The sequence below is a fragment of the Pelodiscus sinensis genome, chromosome 13 (assembly GCF_049634645.1).
Source record: "Pelodiscus sinensis isolate JC-2024 chromosome 13, ASM4963464v1, whole genome shotgun sequence".
In the NCBI taxonomy this organism is placed as follows: domain Eukaryota; kingdom Metazoa; phylum Chordata; order Testudines; family Trionychidae; genus Pelodiscus; species Pelodiscus sinensis.
The window spans coordinates 31,715,026-31,736,675 of NC_134723.1; the positions used below are offsets into that span (position 1 = coordinate 31,715,026).

Sequence of the window (21,650 nt, forward strand, 5' to 3'; positions counted from 1 at the left end):
ACTAATTATGTCAGTTTACACGATACAGCCTTGTTACTGCCTATGTAAGTGCCTTACTACATCCTACTATAGTAACTCCACATCCATGAGAATAGGAGTAAGGCTATTGTCAGGGTAGTTAGGGAGACACAGAGTCCTTGTAGACACTCTGATACTTATATCCACTGTTGGCTGTTAGTCTTGTCAATTTCACAGATCCATGCCATAAAACTGACAAAGTTTTTCCCATCCCCAGTTGAGCTGATGCCCACTGCACAGGCTCTCCATTCGGAGTTGGTCCCAGCTTCCCGCTCCTAGCTAAGCTGCTGCCCAGACTCCCCACAAGGGATGTGTCTAGACTACATCCCTTTTCTTGAAAAAGGAATGTAAATTAGACACTTCAAAATTGCAAATGAAGCTGGGATTTAAATTTCCCATGCTTCGTTTGCATAATGGTGGCCACGAGTTCTTTTTGAAAGGGGGCTTTTTCAAAGAAAAATGGCTGTTTAGACAGGGATCTTTCGAAACTGAAACCTTTTTTCAAAAGTTCCTGTACGCCTCAAAAAATGAGGGGTTTTTTTTACCCTGACTCTCAGCTCCCCACACTGTCCCTCTTTGGTCGGTGGAAGCTCTCCCTATCAAAATGTGAACCAGCAACCAAAAGAAGGTAGCGTACACAAGAACCACCACCACCACCATAATTACTAAAGTGGCTGTACATTGACCTAATATAAGTCAACTTAAGTTTTTAGTTTAAATATGGTCTTGGGGTTATGGAATAAGGAGCCTTTTGCTTCTCGTTTGTATTTAAAATATGGGCTATATTAATACAGATTGACTGGTCCAGGAAGAGGGATTTTGCTGGACCAGTGGAAATTATTTATGGCCCCCTGGCACCAGTCCCCCAACCCTGGCATGGGCTTGCCCCATTGCCCTGGTTTCTCAGACCCACCAGGCATCCCAGAGCCACTGGCAGCTCACTGCTAGCGGCCCATTGCCCTGCCTGCCTGCTGGGCACCCAACTGCCAGCCTTCCACCCGACTCACAGGTTTAGAGGTGTTCAAGCTGTAATGACAAAGTCATTCCCATTTGGCCAGTGTTCATTGCCTAGATGATGAGTTTATTTTCAGAGTTGTTTCTAGTAAACAGATTCCATGTACACAAATCTCTTATCACCAATGATATTGTCTTTGTCAATCTCTGCTGCAAATGCAGTGCAGGGACACAGAAGCTGAATTGCCCTCTCATGTGTTCCTATAAAGGGTTTGTTGGTGGGGCATTGTGTTGTGCATTGCTGGTGTTTTGCTGGCACTATTTCCTCTTATCTCTAACTGGTTTGTAACTAAACAGTGGATTTCAGTTTCCAGTATCAAAAAGTACTATCCTACGAATTATTTGTTGTTTTTCCCTCATTTCATTTTTGTTGGCTTTTTTGTATTTGATTAAATATTTTCACTTACAAAAGCCAGTAATATATTTTTCTTACTGTACCCTAACAGAGATGGAAAACATCATATAGGTGTATAGAGTGAAAGCATACATGGTAATTAAATCATTGCTGCCATGTAAGTTTGATTTTGATGAACATCTTGCTTTGCTTTGCAATGCTAATTTTGTCTAAAAAATTGAAAGACCCCAGATCACCAGAGGTGTATACCTTCAACACAAACACTTTTTCACAGCTTTACACATTCATATTTTGAATATATATATTATCTATGCAATAATAATATTAGGGAGTATATTTTAAAGATTTGCTGAAAACGTCATTGCTATCAGTTAATCAGTTGAAAATGTATGGGGAAAACCCACATTTGTGGATAATAAAAATGTTGCTTAGGATTTGTAAAGTGTATTGTGGAATTTGGATCACCAAATCTCATGGAATTTCAAAGTGATTTGGGGGTCTAAGTCCCTTAAATATCTTTAAAAATGCTATTAATTGCATCTGACCAAGTGGGTCTTTTCCCACAAAGCTTATGCTAAAATAAATTTGTTAGTCTTTAAGTGCCACAGGAGTCTTTAAGGTACCACAGGAGTCCTGTGGCACCTTAAAGACTAGCAAATGTATTGATGTTTTTCCCCTAGGCTGTGTCCAGACTCAGGGGTTTTTTCGAAAAAAGTAGCCTTTTTTCGAAAAAACTTCCCCTGCGTCCAGACTCAAGCCGCGTTCTTTCGAAATTAATTCGAAAGAACGCGGCTTTTCTTTCGATGGCGGTAAACCTCAATTTACGAGGAAGAACTCCTTCTTTCGAAAGTTCCTCTTTCGAAAGAAGGCGTTCTTCAATGTAAATAGGGCTTCTTCGAAAGAGAGCATCCAGACTCACTGGATGCTTTCTTTCAAAAAAGCAAGCCGCTTTTTCGAAATTTCTCCGTGCAGTCTAGACGCTCTCTTTCGAAAGAGGCTCTTTCGAAAGATGCTTTCGAAAGAGCCTCTTTCGAAAGAAGCCTGCAGTCTAGACATAGCCCTAGTGTTTTCACTGTGAAAAACTGTCATTCCACAAAATACTCTGAGTTATTTCACGCCATCACTATCTTAATCTTACTTTGCTCTTTTGGAACAGTTTTTGGATGAATGAATTATCCTGCAACAGCTATCTGGCCAACATCTCCCAAAGCAAAGTTGTACCATGATTAAATAGTCATTAGTACTGCTTTCATTTTTTCAATTGAAAATTATACAAGCAAGACTCATTTTTATAGATAGGAATGAACAGTAGCTTGACACCTTGTGTGTACAGTGCTTGAATAAGCAGATTTTGTGTGAAAAGCGTAGTGAGAGTTGACATAATCACTGAAAATAATATATAGCAACATTTCTCAAATAGGGGGTCATGATCCATTGGCAAGACACAAAGGTGTGCTCAGAGGAGGCATAGCAGAGAGACTAAAATGGATGATGTCTGCTAGAACCCAGGAGGAACAAGTTAAGGAGAAGGCGGAAAAAAGTGGTTCTTCCTCCTTTCTCTTGTTTTTGCTGAATCATTATTGCTGTAGTTTGTCACTCTTCCATCCCTATTTGCCAGTGCTGCCTCTGCTCCAGAATTAGCAGCCCTTAAAGATAATACAACGAATGATTTGGTAGCACTTTATAGACTAACGAAACATGTAGATGGTATCATGCGCTTTCATGGGCACAGCCCACTTCTTCAGATGGCTGGAGTGGGCTGTGCCCACAAAAGTTCATGATACCATCTACATGTTTCGTTAGTCTATAAAGTGCTACCAGACCATTTGGGTGTTTTTTCTGTAACAGACTAACCCCCTGAAGCTCCTTAAAGGTAATGTGTCTCCTCCTCGCAGCTTCTCACTGTCTGTAAACAATGCTTCCTTGAAGTGGAGAACACTGCAAGTAGATAGATAGGAAGTGGAAGAAAGGAGACAAAGTACCTTCTCTAACCATCACTCAGCATCCTCACTCAGTAACACACAGCATCAACTCCCACTCAGAGGAAAGTAACCCAATCAGTATACACCATCATCCCCCAACAAAAACCAGCACTGTTACTTATTGTGATTTCAGTTCTCTCATCCTAAAATGTACTCCTCTCAAGCAGCTCTGTTTAACAAATGCAGCAGCATTATGTATTAACCAAAGTTTCTGACATCTAATTCATTGTGTAGCCCCATGAATTGCTCACTGAAATAATAAAGCCAACAGATGACAAAGGCCTAGATGCAGTTAGCAACAGAAGGAGTTTTGACTTTCTGGAGCAGATGTGAAAGCGGGCTTGGCCACTATGACTATGTTATTGTTTAAATGCAGCTGAGTGTATAATAAGCTGCCTTTATTGTAAATTTATGTAACAATTAGATGGCATATGCCCTCTATTAGGACATGCTGCAGGTTTTCTTTCAACTTCATCTGATTGATTTATTTATTCCACCAACACCAGCTCACTTTTATTTGGATTAAACATCAGACACTTCATCCCTTAATTTTCCACTGGGCAGAGTGCTCCACCATCTTTTCTGAAGATTGGGGATGGATGTCATAAGCATGGTGATAGGATTTATGGCACTATCTCCTGATTAGCCCTTCTAAAGTACTGAACAAACGGTGAAATAATCCCCTCAGAATCCTACATGAGAGCCTTACTTGCACATCAGTATTTGTCATAGTCTTCCTAGCAATGTCTGTGGCAGAACATCACCTTTTAGTTGTGTGAAAAATATGATTTCTTTACTGGATGTTAAATACTCTGCAGGAAGAATAGTAGAGAATAATTTCTTTTAAATGTAAAAAACTCTTTTACATTTTCTTATTATAAAAACACACATTATAAATGTTTTATTTAGAAAATGTGTGTGTTAAATTTGGAACTTGCCCAGGACACACATCTCTTTTTGTTTATCTAGGAAAGTGTTTCTGTTCTAAAGTTTTATAGTGAATTCAGATACTTGTTAACTGGGGTATTCAGATTTAATATTCACCATGCCCATATCTGGCCGATTAAATATTTAAATATGTTCAGAGTCTGCTCTTATGAGTCAGGTTTCTTAATTCTTTTCCTTTTGCTAGGGATGAATAATAGCATATAAACTATTTTGAAAGTTCACTCATTCACTAGGGTTTTATATTTGCATATCTTTTCATGCCAAGAATTTAAATGTTCACGTTCTAAATAAGAATAGGTGAATGTATTAAAAGATTTTGTAATCATACTCTGTGCAATGGTCTACAATTAAATTCATGCAGCCAGTCTTTTCCTTTCACTCACCATGATTCACATTGGGTTGAATCCTGCAATTCTTATTCAAGAGAAGCTTTGTTGTTAAAGTCTGAGGTAGTTTGGCCGTTGTAGGAACTACATGTCTGGGTCTAAACTGAATAGCGGTGTCACTAAACTGAGCATACAGAGACTGTTCCTACTTCCAGTAAATTCAGCAGCAAAACTCCCATTTAGTGTTGCAGAATCAAATTAATACTAGATAGAGCAGTGATCTGGGCTCTGTTTCTAGCACAGACATCTCTGGTGACCTTGGGTAAGTTACTTTATATCCATGTGCTTCAGTTTCCCCATCTGTAAAACGGGGATAATAATCCTGTCTTTCATTTTAAGTACTCTGAGACCTATTGATGAAAAATGCTTAAAAAGAGATAGGTTGTTTTTGATGTTACTACTGTTATGAAGGATGAAATATAAGGGGAAAATTGCAAATGACAAAGTCAAATTGTCCATCTGTAGTAATAAAATACCTGTAGTCATGTGGGAAGCTGTGATTTCAAGAGAAATGTAGATACTTTGTTTCTATGTTGGTCATCTCATGCGTATATTATTCAGCTACTTAGTGTGCTATACAAACTGGTTTTCCTGTTGTTAGGCCTAAAAGGTATATATCACTAAACCCCAAATCAGAACACCCAGCCATTTGTAATTGGTCGTGGAAATCCAAAACTGATTCTGGCTCCAAATTTTGCCAGTGGTGCCTATATCTGTAATTAGCCAAACAAAAAATTTGGATGCCAACACCTTGAATTATGATTGACTTCTCTCTACTCAAAATATGAAATGTTTTTCTTAGATCCATTTTTGTTCTTGTCGAACCTCTGTACAAATATTCATCTGATGAAGTGGGTTTTACTCAGGAAAGCTCATGACCTAATAAACGTGTTAGTTGCTAAGGTGCCACAGGATTTCTTGTTCTCTGTACCAATTGGAATACCATAGGGAAGGTCTGAAAGCTTTAACTGCATCCACTTGTTCTGTATTTTTCTGTTTTTTGAATTACCAGTCAATAAGAAGTTTTTACTATTATTTTTTCTACTTTCTCATATTTAATCTATAAACCATAGCACATACTCTTTTGCTGTTACTACTGAAATAAATGCATCTCATACAAAGATCAAGGGGACTGTGAAAGTGGTATATACTGCTTTCAGGAAAATCTATAATCATAATGTTCAGTCTTCCAAATCTGAACCACAGAATGTATATTTTAGCTTTATCAGGTGTGCTTCTATGAATATGTTGCAAACCCATAGTAAGTGTTGCAGAGAGCACAGAAAATGCCGATTGCATTCAGATAGTATTTTGTGTGTTGTTTCCAACTTTATATATATTCTTCTATCCTCTCGTGTATATTTTGGCAATCAATTATATTTTGGTGTCAGTCTTGAGCACAATTACTTCAATTTACTAATAAGCTATATCAAGAAGTCAATAAGACACGTGACTGTATATTACACACCAACAAAAGGTAACGTTAATGCATTTTATCAGCATTTGAGAAGGGCAATGCATACTGCAGCTTCTCTGGTGAGTCAGTCTGATCAAGCTTTTGAAAGGTTGCAGTTAATTCAGTTACCAACAGGATGAAAGACTGAAAGAGAAAACAAGTTATCCATTAATTTTTCAGTCTACATGTAAGGTGGCATTGTGAAATGGACCAAATCTGCCTCTAAATGCTGATGCCATCTATGGCACATGTAAATAACCTGTATTTTAGAAAGTTGTCTTCTACATGGCTAAAATTAGTATACATTCTTTTCCAACTTTTCTGAATTAGGTAATTAAAAAACCGAGGGAAATTAATTCTACAAACATCTCCTATAGTAAATGCCACATAAATTATAGGTGTACAGATAGATAATCCTTCTGAGATCTACACTTTCATGAATTGTTCTACAAATGGGTGATGCAATCTAGCAAATAATTTGGGCCCTTGTTGGGCTATAGTTTGTTTTAAGACTTAAGAAGGATATAATCAGCATCAATAAACACGGAGGCTACGTCTAGACTGGCCCCTATTACGGAATAGGGATGCAAAGCAGGCAAGTCAGAATAGGGAAATCCGCGGGGGATTTAAATATCCCCCGCGGGATTTAAATAAACATGGCCGCCGCTTTTTTTCCGGCTTGGGGAAAAGCTGGAAAAGAGCGTCTAGACTGGCGCGATCCTCCGGAATAAAGCCCTTTTCCGGAGGATCTCTTATTCCTACTTCGAAGTAGGAATAAGAGATCCTCCGGAAAAGGGCTTTATTCCGGAGGATCGCGCCAGTCTAGACTCTCTTTTCCAGCTTTTCCCCAAGCCGGAAAAAAAGCGGCGGCCATGTTTATTTAAATCCCGCGGGGGATATTTAAATCCCCCGCGGATTTCCCTATTCTGACTTGCCTGCTTTGCATCCCTATTCCGTAATAGGGGCCAGTCTAGACGTAGCCATAGTGTGTTGCAGGGTGAATATTTGCTCAGTTTTGCAGCCATCCTTTGATCCTATTTTTTCCCCCAACAAAAATAATGTCTATGATAAATTACTAAAAATATTAATATTTTTTCTTCCCACTAATGTTGTTTTCTTTTAGAAAGGGTTGAATCTGTATAAAATATAGAGCATACTAAAAAGACACTCAAACTGATTTTGGGTGGAGAATTTGAGAGACAAAATAAACATGGCAAGATAAGATTTTCCTGAGAAGATAGGAGAGAAGCAGCATACTGAGAAATAAAGATATAGGCCCTAATGCCGTTGACTTATGAGGCTGCATGTGTACAGGGTATAAGAGGATAACTTGCAATGTCAGAAATAAAGGTAGTTTTAGGTGCTTTTTAATCTCTAGCTGCTGTAGAGACAAAGAAACCAAAGCAAACATCTTGACAAAACACATCAAGACAACTTTTACAATATAATTTAAATCTTAACTCTGCAGAAGTGCTAACAGTCCCTTCTCAGACATTTAACAGGTCTCCAAAACAACAACATGTGTAGGTATACAGGGAAGGAGAGAAAAATGATAAATAATACTAACAGATACTGCAGTCTCCCACAATGTCATTAAAAACCTTATTGTCTTAAGGTTTTATGTTATTATGGGGACAGGATTATGTAACCTCTCATGGTTGGAGGTGGGTGAGAGATGTAATCGATGCAAGAACTAGCAAGTATGGACTTGTTGGACAATAATTGTTAAATGGATTTTCTGGGTATTTCCTAGGAAAATGTTAATGTAAATTACCCACCTATTATCCAGTTATGCAAAACTCCAGCCTTTCAAACTAGTCCTAAGGAAAGGGTCATCATCTGCTGATTTCTTATTACAAAAGGCCAAAATCAAAGACATGAGCTGCTCTTAAAAAAAAAAAAAAAAAAAAAAAAGGCTGAATAACCTCGCTTTCATTCTGGATCTAAGCTGGCTATTAACTTGTAACCCTGGGGAAAACCCAGCTCTGGATTTTGAAGGACTAAAATTTTCCAGAGCCTTAGGTTGGCATTGAGGAGACCTCTAATAAGCTCTTTAGAATGCATGTAGGATTTTATTTTCTAATGTGTTTTCTTGGTAATGTTTAATCTTAAGAAGAAATGTGCTCTTGAGGGATGGTGGATAGGGGATATAGGTGTAGTTACCCCGAAATTGTGACAAATACATTTTATAACTCTCTAGAAATTATTGAACAATACTAACCATGCATAACAATAATAATATGATTTTAAGGTCTTTTGTCCTTAGTTGTAGTATAGGAAAGGGTGAGTCCTAGTTTTTCCTTGATGTATATATCCTGATGTTTAAATTTATTGCTGGTCTATTTGGAATAAAGCTGCACCTCTCACCCAGGAAATTTGGGGCATAGGAAAGAAACATTTCTGGCAAGTTTGGGGAACTTCAAATAGCAAGATAGTTGTTGTTTGAAAGCATGTTTGTGACATGTTAGATGATATCATACAGATGAGGCAGAGCTGTAACTAGGCATTTTAGTGCTCAGGATGAGAGAGCATATTTTCACCCCTACATTTTTTTAGATTATATCAATTATGAAATTATAGCATAATGATCATGTATTTATTTTTGCATATGAGTACAGTAAGTAAGCAAGAAAAGCTGTTTTATGATTCTTTTAGGTGTAATGTTAATTTTCATACAATCCTTTAACATCCCTATAGTATCATCCTATAGAACATAGGTTCAAGAAATTCCAGGGGGGGGCGCAAGGCAACCCAGCCTCCCATCAATTCCCCCCAAGAAAGAGCCCGTCCATCCGGTAAAAACATTCAGAAAATACCATGGGAAGTGTCCGGTATTTTCTATTTCTCCTGGCTCAGGCATCCACCAGAATACGCATAGCTCGGGCTGGCTGAAGCGGGGGGGAGGATTGAGCATCCCAAGAAGACTTCAAAATGGCCACCTTAAAAGGGCAATGCTTGCTCTGCTCTTAAAAGGGCAAACTTTTTTTTTCTGGTCAACTACTTTTCCCCTGGAGTACCAGCACCTTTTTTTACAATGGTCCTGGGAATTAAAGGCCTGGTTAGTTTTTTTTTTTTTTTTTTTGCTCTGCAACTTTTGGTGCAATTTTGGGGGGAGGCATGAGGGTATCTCAAAAATCAAAAAAGAGGCGATGTTTACTGTGCACATGCAATCTGTGTGGACGCTGCTAACCATAAATTTCCAATCAATGGCAAAAAGTAGGCACCGACAGCTAAAGTGACTACTGTTTAAGGTCATGCCTCAATGACCTTACCTCTTTAAGAACTTTAGTTATTGCAAAAGATAAGTAACCCTCTTTTTCTTTGGTCTTTATATGAGAGACACAGCCAGTTTGCAGGGTGATGATGAAAGATTTCTGGTTTTTTACCTTTTTGCACTGTGATTTTATTTTGATTATTGTTTCCTTCCTGGTACAATGTTATGATCATGTGCCCCGCAGAACTTTGCCAAGCCCTTTTAAAGGTGAAGTTTTATAGCATCTTGGCTTATTTGTATAAGGCCAGTGTGAGAAGTATTGTTAATTTATGGAATTAACATAATTCCATAAGAGGCATGATGCATCCTGATAAGAGGCATGATGCATCCTATATCTTGGCTGGGGCTTTTACTAGATGTTCTTTGTGGTCTCTTCTAACTCTGTGGTTCTGTGATGTTTGACTTCTGGCTAGGCAAAGCTCTTCTGTGGAGACAAAAAAAAGTATATAGTCATCGTGACTCTGAAATCAGATTGTGTTGTGCTTCAGGTTGAGACAGTGCCAGTGCCATGGTTATGGTGGCTAAATGGACATATCACCAAGGTCTTGTAGAGAGGGGTGGCCTCATCCCATTGGGAAATGTATCAGGAACAGACTGGCTAGGTAAGAGTCCAGAATGCTATAAGCACAGGTCAAAGTGGCCATGCTCCTTTGCCAGTGCCTATCTCACACGCAGCCCAAAGCCAGACCTGTACTCAGTGCTGATTCTCTATTGGTCTTTTCACCTGTGCAGTAAATGGCCTTTATTTGTATCTGTCTGGTCCCAATATCAGTCCCTAGCCCAATATCACAGATCTTTTACGAGAAAAGCCAAAGTGTGTTCAGCATCCTTGGCTATCTGCCTAAATGGTATCAAGTCACTTATGTGTAACACCTTGCTGGAGTTAATGGAGCATTATAACAGTGGATCAGAGGGAGGCTCCATTTTCTGATCTCTGTAACAATGATTAGTTCAGGCTGGGGCAGTAACAAACAAGAGTAAGTCACAACAACAGGAAAACACAGCTAACAGGAGGCACTAAGGGTATTCTACTGTTTCATCATGTTGACTAAAAAGCATAGGCACCAGCTCCGGGGGTGTTCAGGGATTGCTCAGCCCCTACCTGTAGCCAAGCTTCCACTTCTGCCCTGCTCCCCCACAGTGCCTCTTCCTGGTGGCAGCCCCACTGATCTACTCTTCCCCCTTCCTCCCAGTGCCTCCTGCCCACCACAAGCATCTGTTTCGTGGTATTCAGAAGATCTGGGATGGATGGATGGATGGATGGAGGTGGAGTGGAGATGGGACATGCTTGGGGAGTAGATTAGTAAGAGATGGGGCAAGGGCAGAGATTTGGGAAGGGGCAGAGCAGAAGCAGGAGAAGGTGGGGTCAGACTCGGATTTGGGAGGAGCTAAGCACTCCGCAGCCAGCGAGCCTATGCTAAAAAGGCATATTTTACTATACTTTCTTTGTTTCCATTGTTGCTTCCCCTAACTGTAAATCACAAGCAGCCCAGGGCTTGGCTTGTCCAAACACTTCCTCTTAAGCATGGAAACCCCTCTGCACCTCCATGCTACTTTTGTAAACAGAGCAAGTGGCTCATCTCATCAGGGTAGCTGGGTCCTCTGCCCTTCCTTGTGCTGAGGCTTTGTCATCTGCCTCCATCCGGCAGTGCCTTGCCCTCTTGAGCTAAACCCTGACTCCTATCTCCCCACCCCCTAGGTTTGCTCTTTGACTTCTTTCCTGCCTCTGCCCCCAGCTGTTTAACACCCACCCCACACATGGTCATTTTCTATCTTAAGCTCGTACCCTGCCCACTTACCTCCAGTTTGCCTCCCCTGCCCCTTTTAATACCCTGCAAGATCACCACCTTTAGCAGTTGTTACTGAGTAATGAGCATGCTCAGTAGGAGCCAACAAACACCCAGCTCTCTGCCTGCTGCCAGGGTTTTATTGCCAGAGAGACTGTCCCAGATGGGGCCACTGGCCCCACGATTAGGGGTAGGGTGGGGCTGAGCACCACTTGGGCTCTGGCAGGATGCTGCTGGGCCCAATCCTCTGGGCTGCCCATTTGTTGCACACCTGGCAGTTGTCTCTCCTGGGCTACCCCACTTCCTCTGCCCTGAGATAAGGCACTTCGGGTGAATGATAAGTGCTGTTATGTAGCACATGGAAATCATGTAAAATGGTAGTCGATTACGGCCTGATAGGTCTAGGCTTATTGGGTAGTCAAGATAACTCGTATTCCCCTCCACTCCACCCTGCCTTGCTGCCTCTATATCAGAGGCAGCAAGGGGGTGGGAAGCAGGATCCAGTGCTGGAAGGAGCCAACTTAAAAGCCTGTTCCACACACGCCCCCAGCACCGTCTCCATGGTGCTGCTTTCTGCCCCCCCTCGCTGAGGCCAGTGAGGGAAGCCTGGGAAGGCTCCTCCGGCAGCAGCCCTAGTCCATGGGGGGGGGTCTCTGCATGGTTGGCTCTTACTACATTTAAACTGCAGAGCTGCAGCAGGGGTAGCTCCTTTTGAGTGCCTTCCCAAATTGTATTGTCTACACGTTTACCCAATTACTCACCTATTAACATCCTTAGTTTAATATCTTAAGAGAGTGTGTTTTTTTGCCTCTATACCTGGCTCTGTATTGATACAGAATATATTAAAATACATTACAATTCTAAAGCATTGTCTCTAAATACTCTGGTTTTATGATGCAGCATCTGTTGCTTAGATGAGTCTTATAAAACTAAAAAGCCAAGCAACAATCAGCAGTTACAGAGGAAATTCAAATCAGATGTTAATTTTTATTAGTATAAGAACATATGGTATTGGTAGCTGTAATTTTCCATTGAATCGTTGTTTTCTTAAAATATAGTTCAATAGTTCCTTCTTAATTGATGATTTGACTGTTTAATTAGGTGTCATTAGATTTGACCAAAGAACAACAGTTGGTCCATAGCACTTTGCTTTGGTAATGCCTGGACCTTTTCTCAGCATATCTGAATGTGTGAAATCACTAGGCTTAATTTTCAAAGGTACTGAACCCCAACAATTCCAGTGACTTCAATTAGCGATACATATGCTCAGCACCTCTGAAAATCAGATCCATTGTCCCTCAATGTAAGATACATCATTTCAAACATATTTACAACTCTCCTAGAAAAAATTAATTTAAAGTTATCCCATTATATATTACAAGAAATAGCAGACATCAAAGATGGTTGTTGAGTAGTAAAATTAATATTATAGAAAATGTTGCACGCCTTCAAACAATCTGCTATTTTCCATTGTGTCCTTTATTTCACTCCCTTCTTGCACACTGTAAGGGCAGTAGTGCAAGTTTGGATCTTAGCAGGTTGTGAGGTTGGGCCACGTTTTGATGAAAAAATGTGCCTTAATAACATGTTGATCGATAACATCAATAGAGTAGCTTTCTACACTATTCAGAAAGTGTCATGCAAGGATGGAGCAGAAAATATAAATAATTAACTCAGAGAACTGGAAATTATACTGGGAAGACTAACTAGGCAGATTGATTTTATATTTTAGAATAGCACAGTTAGAATATGTGTTTTTAAACTCTTCAGGCATTTTTTGGAGGGGAAGAGGAAGCAGAGGCGTAGCGAGGGTGCACAGCTGAGCCCAACCCTGGGAGGAGGGGAGGAGCTTGTACCATGTCTTCCCCCACCCCCCACAGGCACTAACCTGCCAGCAGAGATGGAGGAGGGTGGGGCAGGGGACAGAGAGACAGGGAGGATGCTCCAGCCAGCAGCGGTGGGTGAAGGAGGAGCAGGTGAGCCTAAGGCTGACGGGGAGCAGAGGGAGACTAAATTGGCACCCCCTCAGCTTGGTGTCCGGGAGCAATTGCCCTCTCCTATCCCTCCCACCTTGCTACGCCCCTGGGGGGAAAACAGCTGTGCAACCTTGAATCACATTAATGAATATTTCAGTGGGATTGCTTGGGTCCAGAGGTGCTTATCTAATGAGTAAGGGTTGCACAGTTAACCCTTTTAGCGTTAGGATGTCTTAGCGTTCTTTTCTGTATGACTCCAGGTCTGACTGATAGATACTAGCAAAGACTTGTCTTAGAAGTTTTGAACATTTCCAATATATTTACAAGTCCTTACCTCTACTGAAAGGCAGACAGTCAATTATACTGCAGTATGCTGCTTTGCCGAGATAGTTTATTTGTCTGTCCCTAACCCTATCAGAGTTTTCACTTCTAAATGTAATACTAGGTTAGTACTTATACATGACTGAATATAAGAAATGCTCCATCTTTTTTAATTATCCCAAGGTTTTTATTTCTGAGGTATACAAATGTGTCTCTATAGAAACGAAAATGTGTAAGAGTCAAGAGGGACATAAGAGCCATGTGGCACAAATCTTCATTTCAGGAAACTGAAACTACTGACCAGAAGCTATCAGACCAGAAACTATTGTCCTTTTCTTCACCTTGATAAATCATATCCAAATGAAGAATATAGCAGTTATAAGGCAATAGTGAGCCCTAAAGTAACAGGATCTCATAACTTGGTCATAGCACAATGTTATTAGCATATTATTTAGACGAGTTAATGATTTTAATGGAGAATAAGCTGTTCTCCTCCAAATTGTACAGCTTTCTGCCTGATTCTCATTTACACTGAAGCTACTTTTCATCACTTCAGCAATGTATGAATTACATTTATACTCATTTCGCCTAGTTCATACTGCCAAAGTACTGTAAAGAGCCCTATTAAAACTGAAGATCGGGCTTGTAATTTTAATTCTTCTGAATACAGTCATGGATCCACAGAATCTACACCCCAGTTCTTCTTCAAGTTCTTATATCAATTCCAATTAGGTGTGTGCACACTATGTGCATGGCAGCCAGAAGGTTTTTCCCCTAGTCATATCCATCAGATTGGTTCAGGTGCCCTTAGCTTGGGTTGTGCCGTCACTGTGCTAGATATAGGGGTCTGCTGAGTTGCACCTCCTCCTCTCTTCGCCCCTTCCCCCGCATTCCTTCTTAGGGTACTTCTAGGCTACAGGGTTTTGTCGACAGAAGTTTTGTCGACAGATACTGTCGACAAAGCTTCTGTCGACAAAGAGCGTCTAGACTACATTCAGTTCTGTCGACAAAGCAAGCTGCTTTGTCGACAAAAGCTTGTAGTCTAGACGTACCCCTAGATGCAATAACACCTTCTGTCAACAGAACTCTGTCGACAAAAGGCGTTATGCCTCGTAAAATGAGGTTTACCAGCGTCGACAAAACTGCTGAGTTCTGTCGACGTTATGTTGACAGAACTCAGCGGTAGTGTAGACGCAGATATAGTTTTGTCGACAAAAGTCCACTTTTGTCGACAAAACTCTGTAGTCTAGACAAACCCTTAATGTCTGTGATGCTCAGCCGCAACACTCATGGCTCTTGCTTCACAAGTGCAGCTCTTCCAGTTGTTGAACTTTGTGTAGACCTTCCACTCTCCCCTCCCCCCAGTACCAGGGCATGTCCCAGTCCTCTGGGTTTAAACCTTGCACAATGAGTGGCAAGCATATGCCAAGAAATGATCCCCATACTTATTTCCTAAAGTTTCTGGGTGAAGGCCACCTCTCTGATCATTGCAGAATCTGAAGTTCTCAGCCAAGACCCCGAAAGAGAGAGCAGCACCACAAGATGTTGTTGATAGGGGCTGCCTTACATCCCCACTCAAACTCCAGCTCAGTTGAACCTACTCTGGGCACTGGCAGAGCTCCCTTCGTAAGGATTCAGCGTAGGGCAGTGAGCAGCACCTCTCACTCTCTGTTGCCTCACAAAAAGTAAAGACCCATGGGGATGATCATACATACAACGAACATCACCAAAGGAATCCATTGCCGTGAGACCAACATTGGGCCACGTGAACTCAGCCCTCCACATCAAGGGTCCTGTCAACCTACTAGTTGAGTCCAGACCCCCCAGCACTCTCCTGCCATTAATGCTGGAATTACTCAATGTGGCTAAAGACCTCATTGCCCTGAAGGCACTGCCTTTCCCTTCAGGCCTGGATAGGATGCCCATGTCGGCCTCAGAAGCATCGATGAGACCCCTCCATCCCCCAGTGCTATCCAGGGATAAGCCAATCACCATTTCCTCAGCACCAGTCACAGGTACCATTCATAAGTGTGCTGGCGGGGGAGCTGCAACAGTCCGCTAGCCCTAGATATTGCTATCCAGCACCAGCATGTTCCATTCCTCCAGGGTTGTCTTATACAGAGTCCTTGGAGTTGGGTCACAGTCCTACTATTGCAGATCCAGAAGGAACAGGAGTTTGAGGTCCTGTAGGAGAGTATACCATCTCTCACCAGGACTATGGCTGAGTCAGTGACAGCTTCCTGCCTAATGGCCATTTTGTACTCCTTGGGCATTTCACTGGGGCCAGAACCTGTAGTCCTATTCCAGGTTGGCTTTTGAGACATTGGCGACATATATACTCCTGGCATCTCAGAAGATTGCTGCCTCTCTGAGCTCCGACCCCACCTCCAAAACCAGAGCTTACTAATCACCCAATTGAAATGGACATGAGCAACACATCTCAAAGAACAACAGTTATGAGAAAGTCGGTATCTGTTTTTAACAATCTCTTGGAGGAGCCACTTTACTGTGCCATGTCCCCCCAAGGCTCTTATTGCTCCTTCTGGGCAGACCCTGCAGCCTTACTGTCTCCTAGACTGAGTGGGATTGCCACTCTGTGAGATCTGCTCAATAACTCCAATTTAAATACATGGCTGGTACAGAATATACTTCAGGGACTAATGCACACCAGCCAGTATTTGCTAATGCAACATCATTTCCCAAAACAAAATAGAATGTATTAGTCAAGCAGAACAGAGCACTGGAAGTCCTTAGGTTAGCATAGAGAAATAATGGTCAAACCACAGTTTACCAGCCAAGCTGTAGTGAGCTTCATTTTCAGTCTCTGACTTCCTTCCTTAGTTAGTTCCCAGGTGAGAGAGTCCTCAGCATCTTCCAAAGCCCACACTTTATTTCCTGCTGGACACTCGGTCTCATAGACTCATAGACTCATAGACTTTAAGGTCAGAAGGGACCATTATGATCATCTAGTCTGACCCCCTGCACAGTGCAGGCCACAGAATCTCACCCACCCCTCTTAGAATAATCCTCTCACCTATGTCTCAGATATTGAAGCCTTCCAATACTTTGAAGGCCCCAACATGCAGAGAGTCCTTCAGCTGTGATCTGTGCCCAATGCTACAGAGGAAGGCGAAAAACCTCCAGGGCCTCTGCCAATCTACCCTGGAGGAAAATTCCTTCCTGACCCCAAATATGGCGGTCAGCTAAACCCTGAGCATGTGGGCAAGACTCACCAGCCAGACACCCAGAAAGTTCCCTATAGCAACTCCTATCATCCCTCCATTGACCTATTTCCAACTGGAAATGAATGGTCAATTAGTTACCAAGATCATGTTTCTAGGCCGGGGCATGCTGAGTTCACACACCGCCTTGCCCCAACTGGAGCTTCCTACTGTTGAGTGTCAATACCTGAGTCATTGGAACTTGTATTGTCTCCCTGGATTCCTTTTTGACTGGGTCAGTCTCTGCCAGTTCCATAACTCTGTTCATTCCACCTAATCAGGGAAGTAACACCCTGAAGGGAAGTTAATATGCCCTGTCCTCCACTGGATAGCAATGGAAAGTATAACAGGAAACTGAGGATTCATAAAAATATTGTAAAAAATTTCCACATCATCACAAACACCAATGAACATCATGACTGTAGAGCCTGGATGAAATCCAACATTATAAACAGGACCAGCATGCAACTGCAGAAAATAAATACTATTCAGGTAGCTGGAGAGTGTCGATCTTGTCCATTCTGTCAAAGCTACTGTCATTCCTAGAGCTAATAGAAGAAGCCAAAATAAGATTTTCTAAAATAAATAGAAATAGCAAGGAAAGCAAAACAAAAGACATTTTGTGTATGTGTTTGTATTTGAGCCAAACCACACATTTCATATAACACTACACTTGCAGCCCACAAGTTGACAAGCTGTACTTACACAGAAGGTAGATACAAATAAATTTAGATCATTGGCTTTATAAGGAAAAGGTGCGGGATAATCTGGTTTACAAGATGAAATCTGAAAAAGCCCATTTTGTGTATTTCTCAGTCTTTGCCTGAGTATGCTGCGAACTTACAAGACACGAGTTACTTATCTAGAAATGTCAATTTCCTTTTGATTAAAAGTTGAGCAAAATAGATAATTCCAATTATTTGCTTTGTAAACAAAGGGCCAGAGCCTTGGCACAGGATGTTTTGAGTTAGTGCAAAACAGCCAGAAAGTTATCCTAAAGGGGCCATCAAGGATTCCCTGTGGTGGAGATACCAGAGATCCATATTGTCACAACTTACTGGCTGCTTATAAGTGGTATGAAAGAGATAAAGCAGAGTGCATAGCGCTGCACCATCTCCTCAGCACAGCAGTCCTATAGGACCAAACACAGTTTACAAAATTTAGAGCATGCATCCTTTGCAGTGTTTTAATAACATCAAGTACTCACCTTCTGCAGGGAACTTCATGAGCTTACAGAGATGTTTGAAAGAAAATTAAAAGAGCAAACTTTCTTGAATTCTATTTGGTAAAATGTATGTATATTTAAAATAAAATGTAGTTTTTATCATGCATACTGTACCACTATTCTAGGGCAAGCAGAAAGGCATTTTGTAGAAATTATATTTTAATTGTGAGAAAAGAAAAATATTGTTGAATATGAGATGAGCTAAGGCACTGAATGATAAATACATATTTGTTACTTCCCTTTGTGATCTCCTGAATATTCTTATCCAAGAATGAATAGCTACCAGTGCTGTATGTAATCTCGTTATTACCAGAGTAATACCTGTATTTGAAGGCAATTTGTCCAAGAACTGTAGTTAACACATGCCAACTAGATGATTAATGTAATGAAAATTGGGTTTATTTTAAGATTACAAGATAACCAATTTCTGTAATGATAGGAGTAATTTAATTTAATTCAAGAACTTATTTTCTCAGTGCTGCACTTTGCTGTTCCAACATCCAGCCTTATGTTCAATGTGAAACCTGCTTAGTGGTATCGCATGCAATCTCCCACAGGCTACACGTCGGGAGTCCAAGGCTGGCAAAAGCCATCATCTCTATAATGCAGTTGGTATTTTTCAGGAAGGAAACAGACTGTGAAACATACAAACTGTTCAGCTAGCTTGCCAAGCTTTGGCATGCGCTACAAAAACTACAGTACTTCCCTCGCCTGAAGGAAAGACAAAACAAGAAGCAAACTAGGTTAATTGGCAAGAATGGCTGACAAAATGCATAATGTTGTCTATCTAAAAAGAAATTGAACAAGGAAAAACATACATTGTGCATTCAGCTCCTGCTTTGTGACATATATCAAATAGCAGCAAATAACATGGAAATTCAATTTAAGAGTGTATATCTGCTATAGTACCTCAGTTTATATTTATTTGTATATATATTGATCATACAGGCTGATTTCTGTTACACAAGCCTAAATCCAGAGTGAGGCCAATGAACTTATTCTGAATTTACATTAATGTAAATGAACCTCTTTAGTCCAGTACTCTCTGGTACAGCAGTATCCGTGGTCCTAGTTGATTTTAGTTTGCCCAATGCCCACTTGTCATGGGTGTGGCCAAGTTTCCCACAGTTCTATAAAGTTTATTTACAGCCAGCAGTCATGGCTCTCAGTACTTTGTGCTGCTATTTAGCTTTCATTAACGCTTAAATGTCTTCTAAGAGCCCAGCAATGGAAGTGTTGGTAATGCTGCTAGACAATATTGACCTCACATGGTCTGGCTAATTCTCTGGTTCAGCACCAGTCAGGTCCCCTGGGCCTGACTAGAGATGTTTAACTTGAAATTATTGCAATTATACACCGAGATCAGAATCTAATCCATAAATCGGTTAAGTTTTCTTGCCCTATCAGGTAAATGAAATGAGAATTTGGGGCATCATGTTGGCTATGGATATATGGCTGGTGAGTCTTAAAAACAGGTTTTACAAGATGTGTGAAGTTTGTTTAAGCCATTGTACCTTGCACTTTATTAGTTGTACAACTTTCTTGTGGCCTTGCTGGCCGAGGCCATTGTATGTCCACATAATTATTGTTAATTTCAACAAAGTTTATGGACCTTTTCCACATTTCATCTTCTTGATGAGTCCTGGAGTTCTGTTCACATAAGACATTAGTTGCAGTTAGGTCTAGGTGAAATCTAATTTGTGCATCTTTCCAATAGATACAGAAGAATATTAAGTACATTTTCTTTATCACTTATCACATCCATCACTTCAGAGACCTCAACAATGTCAGTTATAGAAATCTCACGGGGAACACTGGAACTCACTGTGACACAGAGAGAGCTTGCCTTTTAACTACCCTCCTGTGGAGTATAGTTTGTTTCTCCTGTAGGTTGGTCCCATTCTTTTATGGCTGTGTGCCTCCACCTTTTCACACTCACTTTAGGATGAGCCTACTGGGAATTAGGAAGGGAGAAGTCCCTACTCTCCCTTGAGCTCCAGATCTAATTGTGCCTGGCCTTTTTGTGTGGGAGGTGTGCATGTACACACTCATTTCTTGTTAATGATTAGGCAGATGCTGGCTGAAAATGATCTGGGAACACAACAGGAAGAATGTCACTCAGAAGTGGGCAGCATAAGGTGAATGGCTTTACTTTGTGGCACTATATTAATCCTACAAAAGGACAGGGTTTGTGGTCCATTGAAATAGATAACACCTGTAAAAACATTATGATCTGTCATAAAATACCTTATTCGCACAACCATTATCTTTTTTTATTACAAGCATTTTCATTAATTGCTGAAGAAATTCATCATCTATCTAATTGGATTATGTCCAAAAGAAAATGTGGTAATTAATAAAACATTTCATTTTAGAGTAAAGTTAGAAACTTGGAATTCTGATTTATTCTAAGCAGAGACAAATAGTACCTGACTTTTGCAGAAATGGGCTGGCTACATTTTCTCTTAGTCTAATGAAAGGTGCTATAATTTAGGAATCAATTAATTGGTCTTCATTTTTTACAGCAGTACATTTGTTTGGCTTAACATGGCAACTGCAGCCTGTTGAAGGGCAACTCTATGAAAACGGAGTTAGCAAAGGAAACAGGGGCACGGAGTCCATGGATACCACTTACTCACCAATCGGAGGGAAAGTGTCTGATAAAACAGAAAAGAAAGGTAGGTGTAAGTCTGCCTAAACTTGAATACAATTCAGATTACGTATTTGTCACAGTTTGGCTATTTTTAAATTAAGGTTCAGTCTCTTCTGGTTTAATTTTAGACTAATCAGTGGGTTATATTGTGCCACTAATATTTTTCAAGAAGTTCCCCCATCCCACTAAAATCAGTGGATGACCCCCAGGTCATTCAGAAAATGATGCTCCTGGAACAAAATATGGGCTCTTATTTTGCAAAAGCAGTGTCAGCAGATGAAAGCCAGCTTTGGGGCCTTCAGTACCATTAACTGAGGAGTTCCCCTATTGGTAACACCTCCCACTTTATAGGGTTGTGAGACTTTCTGCTATGCAAATGTCTTGAATATCAGAATTGATCTTAGGCAGATTGAAAATGGTCAATCTATGAATTGGAAAAAGACCCAGCTGCCAGATCTTTCTCTTCTCTGAAACACTGTATGAGAGAAGTAAAAGGGAAAGGAAATCATAATATTTCTACTCCCACTTGCTATCCCTCCCATCTCTGTTCATGTGAAAGGATAGAATTCCTCCTTCTCTTCTGATTGTGGGTGGTAGATAAAATCTTCTTTTCATAACAGTGCCACAGCAGAAGAACAAAGTAGAGAGTGGAAAGGGAAGCAGGAGAAATCAAGTAAACTGGGAGAAAAGAATTTGAGATAAAGACAAAGGCCAGCTGTTAGTTGAGGGAGGAGGGCAGAATCAAACTAAGGGCTTGTCTACATTGCACTATAGTTTGGGTTACAGGGATGTGACTATCAGGGTGCACCAAAATTCTTCACTGTATTTCCCCCATGTATGCAGGGTTGAACTGAAAAGTTCTCTCATTAACATAGTCATGTTCGAAGAGTCCTACATTAGTGAGCGAGGAACTTCTTAGTTCACACTTGCAGTGTCCATGAGACGGAGTTACGGAACAGCACTTTCATGCACACTGCCATTCACACTTCTATAGTCTGCCTTCTGTACAGATAGAATTAAGTGCTGCTGTCTCC

General features: G+C 40.8%; 1 protein-coding gene across 5 annotated transcripts in view; it reads left to right on the forward strand.

Annotated features, from left to right (window-relative positions):
• TENM1 (teneurin transmembrane protein 1) overlaps positions 1–21,650 on the forward strand; it is a 1,699,828-nt gene that overhangs the window by 1,451,251 nt on the left and 226,927 nt on the right. For all 5 annotated transcript variants that reach the window (XM_075940969.1, XM_075940972.1, XM_075940971.1 and 2 more), the window contains one exon: positions 20,489–20,641. In XM_075940969.1, the coding sequence (XP_075797084.1) occupies positions 20,489–20,641 (153 nt within the window). The remainder of the gene's footprint in view (positions 1–20,488; positions 20,642–21,650) is intronic.